Raw genomic sequence first — 18,681 nt, forward strand, 5'->3', positions numbered from 1 at the left:
TCAGTATCCCCTTGTTCTGTCCGAACAACTGCCTCTTGATCCATATAAAGGTTCCTCATGAGCACAATTAAGTGTTCTGGAATTCCCATTGTTCTCAGTGTTATCCATAGTTTGTTATGATCCACAGAGTTGACTGCCTTTGCATAGTCAATAAAACACAGGTAAACATCCTTCTGGTATTCTCTGCTTTCAGCCAGGATCCATCTGACATCAGCAATGATATCCCTGGTTCCACATCCTCTTCTGAAACTGGCCTGAATTTCTGACAGTTCCCTGTCGATATACTGTTGCAGCCATTTTTGAATGATCTTCAGCAAAATTTGGTTGTGTGTGATATTAACGATATTGTTCTATAATTTCCACATTCGGTTGGATCACCTTTCTTGGGAATAGGCATAAATATGGACCTCTTCCAGTCAGTTGGCCAGGAAACTGTCTTCCATATTTCCTGGCATAGACGAGTGAGCACCTCCAGTGCTGCATCTGTTTGTTGAAACATCTCAATTGATATTCCATCAATTCCTGGAGCTTTGTTTTTCACCAGCGCCTTCAGAGCAGCTTGGACTTCCTCCTTCAGTACCATCGGTTCGTGATCATGTGCCACCTCTTGAAATGGTTGAATATCGATTAATTCTTTTTGGTATAATGACTCTGTGTATTCCTTCCATCTTCTTTTGATGCTTCCTGCGTCATTTAATATTTTCCCCACAGAATCCTTTACTATTGCAACTTGAGGCTTGAATTTTTTCTTCAGTTCTTTCAGCTTGAGAAACGCTGAGCGTGTTCTTCTCTTTTGGTTTTCCATCTCCAGCTTTTTGCACATGTCATTATAATACTTTACTTTGTCTTCTCGAGAGGCCCTTTGAAATCTTCTGTGCAGTTCTTTTACTTCATCAATTCCTTCTTTTGCTTTAGCTGCTCAACGCTCAAGAGCAAGTTTCAGAGTCTCCTCTGACATCCATCTTGGTCTTCTCTTTCTTTCCTGTCTTTTCAGCAATCTCTTGCTGTCTTCATGGATGATGTGCTTGATGTCATTCCACAACTCGTCTGGTCTTCGTTCACTAGTGTTCAATGCGCCAAAGCTATTCTTCAGATGGTCTCTCAATTCAGGTGGGATATACTCAAGGTCATATCTTGCCTCTCGTGGACTTGCTCTGATTTTCTTCAGTTTCAGCTTGAACTTGCATATGAGCAATTGATGGTCTGTTCCACAATCGGCCCCTGGCCCTGTTCTGACTGATGATATTGAGCTTTTCCACTGTCTCTTTTCACAGATGTAGTCAATTTGATTTCTGTGTGTTCCATCTGGCGAGGTCCGTGTGTATAGTCGCCGTTTATGTTGGTTAAAGAAAATATTTGCAATGAAGAAGTCATTGGTCTTGCAAAATTCTATCATTCGATCTCTGGCATCGTTTCCATCCCCAAGGCCATATTTTCCAACTACTGATCTTCTTTGTTTCCAACTTTTGCATTCCAATCCTTTTCATTTTTGACGATTTCCAATTTTCCTCGATTCATACTTCGTACATTCTAGGTTCCAGGTATTAATGGATGTTTGCAGGTGTTTCTTCTGATTTTGAGTCATGCCACATCAGCAAATGAAGGTCCTGGAAGCTTTACTCCATCCACATCATTAAGTTTGACTCTACTTTGAGGAGGCAGGTCTTCCCCAGTCATCTTTTGAGTGCCTTCCAACCTGGAGGGCTCATCTTCCAGCACTATATCAGACAATGTTCCGCTGCTATTCATAAGGTTTTCGCTGGCTAATGCTTTTCAGAAGTAGACTGCCGGGTCCTTCTTCCTAGTCTTAGTCTGGAAGCTCAGCTGAAACCTGTCCTCCATGGGTGACCCTGCTGGAATCTGAATACTGGTGGCATAGCTTCCAGCATCACAGCAACACACAAGCCCCCACAATGTGACAAACTGACAGACACGTGGGGGAAGGCACTCAAAAGATGACTGGAGAAGAGCTGCCTCCTCAAAGTAGAGTCGACCTTAATGACGTGGATGGAGTAAAGCTTTTGGGACCTTCATTTGCTGATGTGGCATGACTCAAAATGAGAAGAAACAGCTGCAAACATCCATTAATAATCGGAACCTGGAATGTACGAAGTATGAATCTAGGAAAATTAGAAATTATCAAAAATGAAATGGAATGTATAAACATCGATATCCTAGGCATTAGTGAGCTGAGATGGACTGGTATTGGCTATTTTGAATCAGACAATCATATAGTCTACTGTGCTGGGAATGACAACTCAAAGAGGAATGGTGTTGCATTCATCATCAAAAAGAACCTTTTAAGATCTATCCTGAAGTACAGCGCTGTCAGTAATAGGATAATATCCATACGGCTACAAGGAAGACCAGTTAATATGACTATTATTCAAATTTACGCACCAACCACTAGGGCCAAAGATGAAGAAATAAAAGATTTTTATCAGCTGCTGCAGTCTGAAATGGATCGAACATGCAATCAGGATGCGTTGACACTTACTGGCAATTGGAATGGGAAAGTTGGAGACAAAGAAGAAGGATCGGTGGTTGGAAAATATGGCCTTGGTGATAGAAATAATGCCAGAGATCGAATGATAGAATTTTGCAAGACCAATGACTTCTTCATTGCAAATACCGTCTTTAACCAACATAGATGGTGACTATACACATGGACCTGCCAGATGGAACACACAGAATTCAAATTGACTACATCTGTGGAAAGAGACAGTGGAAAAGCTCAATATCATCAGTCAGAACAGGGCCAGGGGCCGACTGTGGAACAGACCATCAATTGCTCATATGCAAGTTCAAGCTGAAACTGAAGAAAATCAGAGCAAGTCCACGAGAGGCAAGATACGACCTTGAGTATATCCCACCTGAATTGAGAGACCATCTGAAGAATAGCTTTGGCGCATTGAACACTAGTTAATGAAGACCAGATGAGTTGTGGAATGACATCAAGCACATCATCCGTGAAGAAAGCAAGAGGTCACTGAAAAGACAGGAAAGAAAGAGAAGACCAAGATGGATGTCAGAGGAGACTCTGAAACTTCCTCTTTAGTGTCAAGCAGCTAAAGCAAAAGGAAGAACTGATGAAGTTAAAGAACCGAACAGAAGATTTCAAAGGTCTCTTGAGAAGAGAAAATAAAGTATTATAATGACATGTGCAAAGAGCTGGAGATGGAAAACCAAAAGGGAAGAACACGCTCAGCGTTTCTCAAGCTGAAAGAACTGAAGAAAAAATTCAAGCCTCGAGTTGCAATAGTGAAGGATTCCATGAGGAAGATACTAAATGACACAGGAAGCATCAAAAGAAGATGGAAGGAATACACAGAGTCATTATACAAAAAAGAATTAGTCGATGTTCAACCATTTCAAGAGGCGGCATATGATCAGGAACTGATGGTACTGAAGGAAGAAGTCCAAGCTGCTCTGAAGGCATTGGCAAAAAACAAGGCTTCAGGAATTGCTGGAATATCAATTGAGATGTTTCAACAAACAGATGCAGCACTGGAGGTGCTCACTCGTCTATGCCAAGAAATATGGAAGACAGCTTCCTGGCCAACTGACTGGAAGAGGTCCATATTTATGCCTATTCCCAAGAAAGGTGATCCAACTGAATGTGGAAATTATAGAACAATATCATTAATATCACACGCAAGCAAAATTTTGCTGAAGATCATTCAAAAATGGCTGCAACAGTATATCGACAGGGAACTGTCAGAAATTCAGGCCAGTTTCAGAAGAGGATGTGGAACCAGGGATATCATTGCTGATGTCAGATGGATCCTGGCTGAAAGCAGAGAATACCAGAAGGATGTTTACCTGTGTTTTATTGACTATGCAAAGGCAGTCAACTCTGTGGATCATAACAAACTATGGATAACACTGAGAACAATGGGAATTCCAGAACACTTAATTGTGCTCATGAGGAACCTTTATATGGATCAAGAGGCAGTTGTTCGGACAGAACAAGGGGATACTGATTAGTTTAAAGTCAGGAAAGGTGTGCTTCAGGGTTGTATTCTTTCACCATACCTATTTTATCTGTATGCTGAACAAATAATACGAGAAGCTGGACTATATGAAGAAGAACTGGAAATCAGGATTGGAGGAAGACTCATTAACAACCTGCGTTATGATGATGACACAACCTTGCTTGCTGAAAGTGAAGAGGACTTGAAGTACTTACTAATGAAGATCAAAGACCACATCCTTCAGTATGGATTATGCCTCAACATAAAAATCCTCACAACTGGACCAATGAGCAACATCATGATAAATGGAGAAAAGATTGAAGTTGTCAAGGATTTCATTTTACTTGGATCCACAATCAACAGCCATGGAAGCAGCAGTCAAGAAATCAAAAGACACATTGCATTGGGCAAATCTGCTGCAAAGGACCTCTTCAAAGTGTTGAAGAGCAAAGATGTCACCCTGAAGACTGGTGCGCCTGACCCAATCCATGGTATGTTCAATCGCATCATATGCATGTGAAAGCTGGACAATGAATAAGGAAGACCGAAGAAGAGTTGATGCCTTTGAATTGTGGTGTTGGTGAAGATTATTGAATATACCATGGACTACCAAAAGAACGAACAAATCTGTCTTGGAAGAAGTGCGGCCAGAATGCTCCTTAGAGGCAAGGATGGCAGGAGTGCATCTTATGTACTTTGGACATGTTGTCAGTAGGGATCAGTCCGTGGGGAATGCTTGGCAGAGTACAGAGTCAGCGGAAAAGAGGAAGACCGCCAATGAGGTGGATTGACACAGTGGCTGCAACAATGAGCGCAAGCATAACAACGATTGTGAGGATGGCACAGGGCTGGGCAGTGTTTCTTTCCGATGTGTGTAGGGTCGCTATGAGTTGGAACTGACTCGACAGCACCTAACAACAACAAGAACCCCGTGTTCTGGAACTCCGATCACTTGCAGATTTTCGCTTTCAATGGTATTCGATATAATCATCAGGGTTTCTTCATTTTTCATTCTTTTTTCTGATTTTTCCTCAAGCAAAGTTGTATCCAAGTTTTTGTCTTCAGTTTCACTGATCCTGTCTCCATTGTTTCAGACCTACTCCTCAGATCTTCTATCACACTATTTCTGAAATTGTGTTATCTTTTGGATTTTTACTTGTTTTTGTATAATTTCTAGTTGTGAATTTAATGTGGCATTTTGTTCTTATATCATTTTCCTGAATTTGTCCATTTTTTCATCTGCGTTTTCCATGAATTTGTCTGCCTTTTCCTTGTCTATTTTTAATTCATTTTTGTCTGCTTTTTGCTTCAACTTTTGAATAGCTCTGAATGTTAGAGATTTGAATTCCCTATCAGGTAGTTCTAGTGTCTTTTCTTTTACTGGAAAGTCATCTGGTATTTTATTTTGAATGCCTACTGGAACTATCCTCTCCTGTTTTTTTTAATATGCTTTGATATTGCCTGCTGTCTTTTGGACATTCAGCAGTTACTTTTTTTGTTTATTGATTGTAGATTTCCTTGTTCCGTCTTTCTTTTTCTGTTTTATTTGGTTATATCCGAGCAGGCGGGGTACATGTCCTTCGTTGTTTGCTCGTTTGTGGGCATGATATTTTTCACCTCCTTGTCCCATGGGCAGGGCCAGTTGCTCAGCTATGGTGCAGAAGGGCAGGTCCAGCTGAAGGGGAGGGACTGGTATGCGTTGTTTGTGGCACATACTAGGGCCGTCAGGGCCACTGGGAATCAGTGCAGGGTAGGTTCCAGTAGCGGATGCCTGTGCTGCTTGGGGGTATGAGTTCAGCGGTTCAGGTAGGCAGGAAGGAGGGGGGAGAGAGGTTGTGATGTGTGGAGTGATGATGAGTATGGGAAAGAAGAGAGAGAGGAGAGATAAAGGAGCCAAAAACAAACAAACAAAAAAAGAGTGCTACGGGAGCTTATCATTGGAGTGGAGAGACGAGAAACTGAGAAATGGAGAAAAACAAAAGGGAGAAAAAAGATAATAAATACAAATTAGGAAAAAAAAGAACAGTAAAGCCCCTAGAGATCCCAGCAGTGCGGCTTCAAAGACCGGGGAAGTGGCTCCCAGGCTGTGCAGTATAGCCTGGGCAGAAGGGTTCCGAAGCTGCAAAAAGAAAAAGGAAACAAACAAAACAAAACAAACAAAGGCCCCAGGGATCCCTCCAACGTGGCAGCATGGTCGGGGGAAGTAGCTCCCCAGCTGAGCGGCGCTTCACAACCCTTCAAGAAGAAGGAAAGCTGGCACATGGAGCCAGGTGTTTGAGAGAAAGGAGGGGGAGTTGGTGAGAAGCAGAGAAGAAACCAAAAGAAGCTGAAAAAAGCAACATCAGCAACAAATGGCACTGATGGAGCTGGCCAGTATGGGCAGGGCAAATCCAAATGGAAGGGGGCTAGAGCCGTGCCTCCCGGCCAGGAGACTGTGGCCAGTGGGAAGCAGCAGAGGTAGAGCAGGAGGGAGAAGGATGAGGGGTGGGAAAGCATATATTGCTGTTTAACAGGTGCTTTGTCTCCTGCTGGGATCTCTGTGAAGCTGCTGATCTCCGATGTGGGCAGGGCGAATCCAAGCAGCGTGGACCCTGCTCTTTCTGGGCAGCTGAACAACTGCAGCCAGCTAGGAAGCTTCAGAGGCTGAGCAGAGGGAGAAGGATGGCAGGTGGGAAAATATATATCCCTGGTTACTGGGTGCTCTGTCTCCTGCTGGGAGCTCCGTGAAGCTGCTTTCCTGTACTCCCTGTCTGCCAATCTCTGACAGGAGTCCAAAATGGTGAATCCATGCTGCATTAGCTAATAGGGGACCTCTGCATGTATCTCTCTGTCATGAATTGAATTGTCCCCCCCAAAATGTTTATCAACTTGGTTAGGCCATGATTCCCAGTATTGTGTGGTTGTCCTACATTTTGTGGTTGTAATTTTAGGTTAATAGGATTAGGGTGGGGTTGTAATGTCACCCTTACTCAGGTCACCTCCCTGATCTTTCCCTGGGGAGTTTCCCTGGGGAGCTTCTCTCAAGAGATAAAAGGAAAGGGAAACAGAGATTTAGGGACCTCATACCACCAAGAAGGCAGCACCAGGAGCAGAACATGTCCTTTGGACCTGGGATCCCTACGCCCGAGAAGCTCTTCAACCAGGGGAAGATTGAAGACGAGGATATTCTTCCTAGCCAACAGAGACAGAAAGCCTTCCCTTGGAGCTGACACCCTGAATTTGGACTTGTAACCTACTAGATTGTGAGAAAATAAATTTCTCTTTGTTAAAGCCATCCACTTCTGGTATTTCTGTTATGGCAGCACTAGATGACTAAAACACTCTCTCGCTCTCTGTTCTCTGTCAGTTTCTTATTCCATTTGGTGCTTGGCGAGTTCTTTATCTCTTCATTTGATGCTTAGGGTTCCAGGATTGACGTTTGTCTCTGTTTTACTTAGTTTTTTGGGTCTTTGCTGTGGAGGGATGGCGTGGTGCTTCTGTCTATAGTGCCATGTTGGCTCCGCCTCCTGTATGTCTATTCTTGTGATAGGTCTTATTTCTTTAGGATGTATTCCTAGGAGTAGGATTTCTGGGTCATATGGTATTTCTACTTCTAGCTTTTTAAGGAAGCGCCATATTTTCCAAAACGGTTGTACCATTTTGCATTCCCACCAGGAGTGTGTAAGAGTTCCCTACAACCTCTCCAACATTTGTAATTTTCTGGGTTTTTTTTATTAGTTCCAGTAATGTTGGGATGAAGTGGTTTCTCATTGTACTTTTTTTTTTTCTTTTTTTATTGTACTTTAGATAAAGCTTTACAGGACAAACTAGCTTCTCATTAGTCACTACACATTGCTTTATGACATTGTTTAACAACCCCTTGACATGTCAACACTCTCCCTTCTCAGCCTTAGTTTCCCTAATACCAGCTTTCCTGTCCCCTCCTGCCTTCTAGTCCTTGCTCCTGGACTGGTGTGCCCCTTTAGTCTGATTTTGTTTTGTGGGCCTGTCCAATCTTTGGCTGAAGGGTGAACCTCAGGAGTGACTTCATTACTGAGATGATAGGGTGCCCAGGGGCCGTACTCTCAGGGTTTCTCCAGTCTCTGTCAGGCCAGCAAGTCAGTTCTTTCTTTCTGATTTAGAATCTTGTTCTACATTTTTCTCCAGCTCTGTCCAGGACCTCATTGTAGTTTGATTTGCATTTTTCTAATGGCTAGTGATCACAAACATTTCCTCATGTGCCTGTTAGCTGCCTGGATGTCTTCTTTGGTGAAGTGTCTGTATATATACTCTGCCCATTTTTAAACTGGATTATTTGTCTTTTTGTTGTTAGAGCTGTTGGATTTTCCTATAGATTTTAGAGAGTAGACCTTTGTCAGATATGTCGTAGCCCAAAAGTTTTTCCCAGTCTGTAGGTTCTCTTTTTACTCTTTTGGTTAAGTCTTTTGATGAGTGTAAGTGTTTAATTTTTAGAAGATCCCAATTATCTTGCTTATCTTCTGGTGTTTGAATATTATTAGTTATAATTTGTATCCTATTTAGGTCGTATATTAGGACCCTAGCATTGACCCTATTTTTTCTTCCTGATCTTTATAGTTTTTTGTTTGTTTGTTTGTTTTATCCTTAGGTCTTTGATCCATTTTGAATTGGATTTTGTGTATAGTGTGAGGTATGGGTCCTGTTGAATTTTTTTACAGATTGACATCCAGTTTTGCCAGTGCTGTTTGTTAAAAAGATTGTCTTTTCCCCATGTAATGGACTTTGGACCTTTGTCAAAGATCGGGTAGCCGTAGATAGATAGATTTACATATCGGTTCACAGTTCTGTTCCATTGGTTTATGTGTTTGTCATTGTACCAGTACCAGGCTGTTTCAGCTACCATATTCCCAACAACCATGGCTGTATGGTAGGTTCTGAGGTCAGGCAGTGCAAGGCCTTTTACTTTGTTCTTCTTCTTCAATAATGCTTTACTTATACAGGGCCTCTTTCCTTTCCATATAAAGTTAATAATTAGTTTTTCCATCTTGTTAAAGAATGCTGTTGGTATTTGAATCAGAATTGCATTGTATTTGTAGATTGCTTTGGGTAAAATTGATATTTTTACAGTGTTGAGCCTACCTACCCATAAGCATGGTATGTTTTTCCATGGCTTCTCGCAGTAGAGTTTTGTAGTCAGTTTCTTCATATCATCCCCAACACTTGTTATTGTCTGTTTTTGATTATAGCCGTTCTAGTGGGTGTGAAGCGGTATCTCGTTGTTTTGATTTGTATTTCCTTAATGACTAATGATGTTGAGCATATTTTCATATTTATAATTTTTTCAAGAGGAAAATAATGCTCCAAATTCTAAATTAACTGACAGAGGAATATTAGGATACAGCCAGTTCACAACATCAGTCTAAAAAAATTAATTGCTATAGCCTTGGTATTTTCAAAAATCCTTACTCATTGTAGCATGATTCACAATAACGAAAAGATGGAAACAACCCAAGTATCTATCAACAAATGAATGGATATACAAAATGTGGTATATCCATACAATGGAATATTATTCAGTCATAAAGAGAAAGGAAGTTCTCATATATGCTATTATGTGGATGACCTTTGAAAACAGTAGTTTCAGTGAAATTAGTCAGGCTCAAATGGAAAAGTATAGTATGATCCCACATATAAAATATCTAGAATAGGCATATCATAGAGACAGAAGTTTATTAATGGCTACTAAGGGCCCAGGCAAGGGGAAAATGGGGAGTTATTACATAAGAGGCACTGAATTTCTGATTAGGGTGATGAAAAACATTTGGAAATGGATAGTGGTGATTTATGCACAACATAGTGAATGTAATTAACGTCACTGAATTGTGCACTTAAAAAATTGTCACTGATAGAGCTCTTCAAGAGATCAGGAAGGAGATCAGGCAAAACACAGAACAAGCCAAGCAGCAGACAGACAAAGCAATAGAGGAACTTAAGAAGATTAGAGAAGAGCATAATGACAAATGTAATAGGCTGCAGGAATCCATAGAGAGACAGCAAACAGAAATTCAAAAGATTAATTAACAATAAAATTTCAGAAGTAGACAACTCACTAGAAAGTCACAGGAGCAGAATTGAGGAACTAGAAGTCACAATTAATGAGACTGAAGATAAAGCACTTGACACCAACATATTTGAGGAAAAGTCAGAGAAAAGAATTTAAAAAAATAAAGAAAACCAAAGAATTATGTAGGACTCTGTCAAGAGGAATAACCTACAAACGATTGGAGCACCAGACCGGGGGGATATCAGAAAATACAGAGAGAATTGTTGAAGATTTATTGGCAGAAAACTTCCCTGATACCATAAAAGATGAGGTGATACCTATCCTTGATGCTTATTGAACCCCACACAAGGTAGATGCCAAAAGAAAGTCACCAAGACATATTATAATCAAACTTGCCAAAACCAAAGATAAAGAGAGAATTTTAAGAGCAGCTAGGGATAAATGAAAAGTCACCTACAAAGGAGAGTCCATAAGAATAAGCTTGGACTACCCAGCAGAAACCATGCACGCAAGAGGTACTGGGATGGCATATATAAAGCCTTGAAGGAAAAAAAATTGCCAGCCAAGAATACAGATCGAGCAAAACTGTCTCTCAAATATGATGGCGAAATTAGGACATTTCCAGATAAACAGAAGTTTAGGGAATTTGCAAAAACCAAACTAAAATTACAAGAAATACTAAAGGGGGTCATCTGTTTAGAAAATAATAACATCAGATAACAACCCAAGACTAAATTACAGGACAGAGCTACCAGATATCAACCCAGACAGGGAAATCACAAAAATAAATCAAAGCTAAAATGCTCAAAACAGGGAAACAGATGTCATTTTGTAAAAGATGACAACATTAAAACAAAAAAGAGAGACTAAAAAATGTAGTCATAGATCTTTCATACAGGGGGAAGTCAAGGCAACATAAAGAAATAAAAGTTTGGTTTACGCTTAGAAAAATAGGGGTAAATATTAAGGTAACGACAAAGGAAACTAACTATCCTATACATCAAAAGAAGAAACAAGAAAAATGTGAAGACTCAGCAAATACAAAAGCAACAACAATGAAAAAGAGCAAAAGAAAATATATAAAGAAAACGACTCAGCACAGAAAATTAAGTGGAACAAAAAAACTATCAACAGCACACAAAAAAAGACATCAAAATGACAGCATGACAGCAACTCATACCTACCAATAATTACGCTGAGTGTAAATGGACTAAATGCACCAACAAAGAGGCAGAGTGGATAAAAAACACGATCCATCTATATGCTGCCTACAAGAGACACACCATGGACTTAAAGACACAAACAAAAACTCAAAGGATGGAAAAAATATATCTAGCAAACAACAATCAGAAAAGAGCAAGAGTGTCAGTATTAAAAATAGACAAAATAAAATAGACTTTAAAGTAAAATCTACCACAAAGGATAAGGAGGACACTATATAATGATTAAAGGGTCAGTACACCAGGAGGACATAACCATAATAAATACTTATGCCCCCAACGAAAAGGCTCCAAAATACATAAAACAAACTCTAACAGAATTGAAAAGAGAGACAGGTCCATATTAATAGCTGGAGACTTCGACACACCACTTTTGGTGAAGGACAGAACATTCAGGAAGAAGCTCAGGAAAGACAGAGAAGACCTAAATACTACAGTCAACCAACTTGACCTAGTAGACATAAACAGAACACTCCACCCAACAGCAGCCAAGTATACTTTCTTTTCCAACACACATGGAACATTCTCCAGAATAGACCACATATTAGGCCATAAAGCAAACCTTAACAGAATCTGAAGCATCAAAATATTACAAAGCATCTTTTCTGACCATAAACCCATAAAAGTAGAAATCAGTAACAAAAAAGCAGGGAAAAAAATGAAACACATGGAAACTGAACAACACTTTGCTCAAAAACTACTGGATATTATAGAAGAAATTAAGGACAAATAAATTCACAGAATCAAATGAGAATGAAAACACATCCTACCAGAACCTTTGGGACACAGCAAAAGCAGTGCACAGAGGTCAATTTATAGCAATAAAGGCACACATTCAAAAAGAAGAAACAGCCAAAATCAAAGAATTAACCCTATAACTCGAACAAATAGAGAGCTGAAAAAGAAGCCCTTAGGCACCAGAAGAAAGCAAATAACAAAAATTAGAGCAGAATTAAATGAAACAGAGAATAGAAAACCAATTGAAAGAGTTAACAGACCAAAAGCTGGTTCTTTGAAAAATAAGATCAACAAAATTGATAAACCTTTGGCCAAAAGTGACAAAAGAAAAACAGGAGAGGAAGCAAAGAACCCAAATAAGGAATGAGATGGGCGATATGACAACTGACTCAAATGAAATTAAAAGAATCATAACAGAATACTATGAAAAATTGTACTCTAACAAATTTGAAAACCTAGAGGAAATGGACAAATTTCTAGAAACACACTACCTACCTAAACTAACACAAACAGAGGTAGAACAACTAAATAAACCTGTAACAAAAGAAGAGATTGAAAAGATAATTTAAAAACTCCCAACAACAACAACAAAAAACCCTGGCACTGATGGCTTCACTGGAGAATTCTACCAAACTTTCAGAGAAGAGTTAACACCACTACTACTAAAGGTATTTCAGAGCATAGAAAAGAATGGAATACTCCCACACTTATTCTCTGAAGTCTGATACCAAAACTAGGGAAAGACACCACAAAAAAAGAAAATTATAGACCTACATCCCTCATGAACTTAAATGCAAAAATCCTCAACAAAATTCTAGCCAATAAAATTGAACGTGTCAAAAAAAAATAATTCACCATGGCCAAGTGGGATTCATACCAGGTATGCAGGGATGGTTCAACATTAGAAAACAATCAATGTAATCCATCACATAAATAAAACAAAAAACAAGAACCACATGATCTTACCCATTGATACGGAAAAGGCATTTGACAAAGTTCAACACCTGTTCATGATAAAAACTCTCAGCAAAATAGGAATAAAAGGGAAATTCTTCAATATAATAAAGAGCATTTATACAAAGCCAACGGCCAACATCACCCTAAATGGAGAGAGCCTGAAAGCATGCCCCTTGAGAACAGGAACCCGACAAGAATGCCCTTTATCACCACTCTTATTCAACATTGTGCTGGAGGTCCTAGCCAGAGCAATTAGGCTAGAAAAAGAAATAAAGGGCATCCAAATTGGTAAGGAAGAAGTAAAAATATCTCTATTTGCAGATGGTATGATCTTATACACCAAAAAACCCATTGCCGTCGAGTCGATTCTGACTCATGGTGACCATATAGGTCAGAGTAGAACTGTCCCATAGAGTTTCCAAGGAGTGCCTGGTGGGTTTGAACTGCCGACCTTTTGGTTAGAAGGTGTAGCACTTAACCACTATGCCGCCAGGGGTTCCTTGATCTTATACACAGAAAACCCTAAAGAATCCACAATAAAACTACTGAAACTAATAGATGAGTTCAGCAGAGTATCAGGATACAAGATAAATATATAAAATCAGTTGGATTCCTGAACAACAACAAAGAGAACGTCAAAGAGGAAATCACCAAATCAATACCATTTACAGTAGCCCCCAAGAAGATAAAATACTTAGGAATATATCTAACCAGAGACTTAAAAGACCTGTACAAATAAAACTACAAGACACTACTTCAAGAGACCAGAAGAGATCTGCATAAGTGGAAAAACATACCTTGCTCATGGATAGGAAGACTCAACATTCTGAAAATGTCTATTCTACCTATTCTACTCAAAGCGCTCTCTAGATACAATGCAATCCCGATCCAAATTCCAGTGGCATTTTTTAATGAGATGGAGAAACAAATCACCAACTTCATATGGAAAGGGAAGAGGCCCCGGATAAGTAAAGCATTACTGTAGAAGAACAAAGTGTGAGGCCTCACACTACCTGATTTTAGAACCTGTTATACCACCATGGTAGTCAAAACAGCCTGGTACTGGTACAACAGATACATAGACCAGTGGAACAGAATTGAGAATCCAGACGTAAAATCATCCACCTATGAGCAGCTGATATTTGAGAAAGGCCCAAAGTCCATTAATTGGTGAAAAGATAGTCTCTTTAACAAATGATGCTGGTGTAACTCCATCTCCATCTGCAAAAAAAAGAAACAAGACCCATACCTCACACCATGCCCAAAAACTAACTCAAAATCGATCAAAGTTCTAAATATAAAACCTAAAACGATAAAGATTATGGAAGAAAAAATAGGGACAACACTAGGAGCCCTAATACATGGCACGAACAGTATACAAATCATTACTAACAATGCTCAAACACCAGAAGAGAAACTAGATAACTGGGAGCTCTTAAAAATCAAACACTTTTGCTCATCCAAACACTTCACCAAAAGAGTAAAAAGACAACCTACAGACTGGGAAAAAAATGTTGGGTACGACAAATTCGATCAGCGTCTAATCTCTAAAATCTACAAGATACTGCAAAACCTCAACAAAAAAAGACAAATAACCCAATTAAAAAATGGGCAAAGGATATGAACAGGTGCTTCACCAAAGAAGACTCTGGTGGCTAACAGATATGTAAGGAAATGTTCACAATCATTAGCCATTAGAGAAATGCAAATCAAAACTACAATGAGATACCATCTTACCACAAGGCTAGCATTAATCCAAAAAACAAAATAATAAATGTTGGAGAGATTGTGGAGAGACTGGAACACTTATAGACTGCTGGTGGGAATGTAAAATGGTACAACCACTTTGGAAATCGATTTGGTGCTTTCTTAAAAAGCCAGAGATAGAACTACCATACGATCCAGCAATCCCACTCCTTGGGATATATCCTAGAGATATAAGAGCCCTCACGTGAATAGACATATGCACACCCATGTTCATTACAGAACTGTTTACAATAGCAAAAAGATGGAAACAACCTAGGTGCCCATCAACAGATGAATGGATAAACAAATTATGGTATATTCACACAATGGAATACTACACAACGACAAAGAACAATGATGAATCTGTGAAACATCTCATAACGTGGAGGAGTCTGGAGGGCATTATGCTGAGTGAAATTAGTCATTTGCAAAAGGACAAATATTGTATGAGACCACTATTATAAGAACTCAAGAAAAGGTTTAAACACAGAAGAAAACATTCTTTGATGGTTGCGAGGGTGGGAGGAAGGGAGAGGGGTATTCACTAAGCAGAATTATTTTAGGTGAAGGAAAGGACAACACACAATACAGGGGAAGTCCGCACAACTGGAGTAAACCAAAAGCTAAGAAGTTTCCAAACCAGATACTTCGAGGAATGGAACAGCAGGGCCGGGGTCTGGGAACCATGGTTTCAGGGGATATCTAGGTCAATTGGCATAACAAAATTTGTTAAAATGTTCTGCAGCCCACTTTGGTGAATGGCATCTGGGGTCTTAAAAGTTAGCAAGCGGCCATCTAAGATGCATCACTTGGTCCCAACCCACCTGGAGCAAAGGAGAATGAAGAACACCAAAGACAAAAGGATAACAGTAGCCTAAGAGGAAGGAAAAAACCTAGGGCCACATAAATCAGAGACTCCCATCAGTCCGAGACCAAAAGAACTATGTGGTATCCATCTACCACCAATGACTGCCCTGACAGGGAACACAACAGAGAGTCCCAGATGGAGCAGGAGAAAAGCGGGATGCAGAACTCAAATTCTAGTAAAAAGAGCAGACTTAATGGGCTAACTGAGACTGGAGGGACCGTAGAAAACACGGACGCCGGACTCTCTGTTAGCCCCAAACTAAAACCATCCCCGAAGCTAACTCTTCAGACAAAAATTAGACTGGACTGTAAGACATAAAATAATGCTGGTGAAGAGTGTACTTCTTCACTCAAGTAGACACATGAGACTAAGTGGGCAGCTCCTGCCTGGAGGCGAGATGAGAAGGCAGAGGGGGTCAGGAGCTGGTTGAATGGACTCGGAAAATAGAGGGTGGAGAGGAGTGTGCTGTCACATTGTAGGGAGAGCCACTAGGGTCACATAAGAATGTGCGTATAAGTTTTTGTATGGGAAACTGACTTGAATTTTAAACTTTCACTTAAAAGAGAATAAAGAAAAAAATTGTCATTGGTGGATATGTATCTCTTACCACAATAAAATTTCATTTAAATAAATTCTTCAATTCCATTTTAGCAAATGTGAGCAAAACCTGGGAAGAATTTTTCGTTAGGAGGCACTTTTAAAAAACAGAATTATATATAAGCTTATATTTGCCATTTCAAGATTATATGATTCATATACCATGAAATCAATCTCTAGACTCCTAAGGTATTAGATGAGCTTAGGCTGGTCAGAAAACTGACAAAGGAATAAATAACTTGAGGATTCAATTTTTAAATAAATTCAACAAATATTTATTGATCATCTGCTATAAGCCAGAATACTGACTATGCTAGGCATTTAGGATTCAGTGGTAAGGAAAAAAGTAGTTCTGGTCTCTGCACTCAAAAGTTTGTAATATTTATGGAATGCTTACTGCATGATATGTACACAAAAAATATGACATAATGTTATAATAACCTTAGCCCTCCTGATGCTTCCTGTGCCCAGAGGTTGGTCCGTGAGCCCCAGAATTTGGAGCACTGGTTGGATTATGGTGCCTTCTGCCTCCTAACTGAGGACAAGATCAAAGCACAGGAGTGTTTTCGGAAAGCCCTTTCCCTCAACCAGCATCACATCCACAGGTATGGGTGGAAGGGAGATGGGGAACGAGTGGGAGCAGACGCTCCTGCATGAAATTGTCTTGGTTCCATGACTGACATGGAACCACGTTGTAAATTTGGTGGTCTCTTCTCAGCTTGCTGCTCTGTGGTATCCTGGCTGTCCTGATGGAGAACTATGAGCAGGCAGAAATTTTCTTTGAGGATGCCACTTGCTTGGAACCAACCAGTGTTGTGGCCTGGACTTTACTTGGTATGGTATTTTCCTGCAATCTGAAAATATTTTCTTCGTTTATAAGATTCCCTTTCTCTTTGCTCTTTAGTGGCTCATCATGTATTCTTGAACTTTGGTAAAAATGTGGGAAAAATAAGTGAAATGTTGTAATTCTTCGGTACGTGATGGTGAAAAATTAGTCACATTTATTTCCACATTTCTCTTTCTTCAGGTTTGTACTATGAAATTCAAAACAATGATATTCGAATGGAAATGGCATTTCATGAGGCCTTCAAACAGCTTCAGACTCGAGTAACAAAGCAGAAGAGCACTGGTACTCTAGAGAACCTTGAAGAAGGGGGGAAGGTGGAATCCAATTTAGACCCTTCGGTGACCACGGATGGTTCTTCTGCAATAGCAATCAAGGTGGAAGCCCCAGCAGGTAGGGCCAGGGAGTGGAGATGATTAATGACTACTGGGAAAATTACTGGCCTTATGAATAGGACCTGGCACATACTAGGCACTCAGTAAATACTTTAAATGAATGAGTAGGCAGAGTTTTGAGCTGTTTCAGGGATACAAGGAAAGGCTCCTTACATCTAAATATTTCCTTATTCATATGGCTAGGGGTCTGAAACTTCTACTGTTGAGATTCAGTTTTTTTAATCTTAGAAAATATTCTGTCTCAGTAAGTCCTTATTGAAATACACTTGCCCCTAAAAAGGGGTATCATTCCAGCAGAATGATCCCCTCACTCTCCTTTCTACCATGTGAGGTCAAGCTCTTGTGACACTTAAATTTATTTATTTGTTTATGTGCTGCCTTTTTTTCCACTGTTCTTCAATGCTACTCTCCTTTCCTCCACTTTAGGAATTAATCATTTGTGATGCATTTAATGTATATGTTTTTATTTGTTTTGGTTTTTGCATATGTGCATTGTTATTTTGAGTGCATACATTTTTAACAACTTTACTGAGTATAACTGACATTCAATAAACTGCACATTTTTAAGATGTACAGTTAACTTTTGACATAGGTACACACCCATGAAAACATCAGCACAGTCAAGATAATGAATATATCCATATCCAAATTGGTTATAGCTGAGGAATTTACACCCATGGAAATCAGCAAACCCGGTAAACCAGGCTCCATACACATCCCAGAGAGCCAGCTTTTAAACATTTAACAGCTCACCACTGGATATATAGGAAAGCCTCAAATATTTAGAAATTAAACAATACCCTTCTAAATAATCCATAGGTCAAAGAAGAAATCACAAAGTCATTTGAACAGGATGATAATGAATACACAACGAATAAAGATTTGTGAGATGAGCTAAATCAATGCATAGAGGGAAAGCCATAAAGCTTTAAATGCTTATATTACAAAACAAAAAACCTCTAAAATCAAATATAAGCATCTATCTCAAAAAGCTAGAAAAAGAAGAGCAAATTAAACCTGAAGTAGAAGGAAAGAAATGATAAAGCTCAGAGTAGAAATTGAAAACAGACAAAAGTAAAATCAATGAGACCAAAACTGATTTATTTCAAAAGATCAATTAAATTGGTAAATCTGTTTACAAAAAATACATACTACCAAAATTAGGAATGGAAGATGGGACATAACTGCAAATCTTACAGCCATTAAAATGGTAATGAGGGGAAATTATGAACAAAATGCCCATAAACTCACCACAATGAGATACCATCTCACCCCAACACTACTGGCACAAATCAAAGAAACAGAAAATAACAAATGTTG

The 18,681-nt window shown here is 39.5% G+C and overlaps 1 protein-coding gene across 7 annotated transcripts in view; it reads left to right on the forward strand.

Moving 5' to 3' along the window:
• The window catches only part of CFAP70 (cilia and flagella associated protein 70), a 149,140-nt gene that overhangs the window by 99,116 nt on the left and 31,343 nt on the right, over positions 1-18,681 (forward strand). For all 7 annotated transcript variants that reach the window (XM_049854878.1, XM_049854877.1, XM_049854881.1 and 4 more), the window contains 3 exons: positions 16,594-16,727; positions 16,841-16,956; positions 17,150-17,359. In XM_049854878.1, coding sequence (XP_049710835.1) covers positions 16,594-16,727; positions 16,841-16,956; positions 17,150-17,359 — 460 coding nt within the window. The remainder of the gene's footprint in view (positions 1-16,593; positions 16,728-16,840; positions 16,957-17,149; positions 17,360-18,681) is intronic.

The sequence above is a fragment of the Elephas maximus genome, chromosome 16, assembly GCF_024166365.1.
Source record: "Elephas maximus indicus isolate mEleMax1 chromosome 16, mEleMax1 primary haplotype, whole genome shotgun sequence".
NCBI lineage: Eukaryota > Metazoa > Chordata > Mammalia > Proboscidea > Elephantidae > Elephas > Elephas maximus.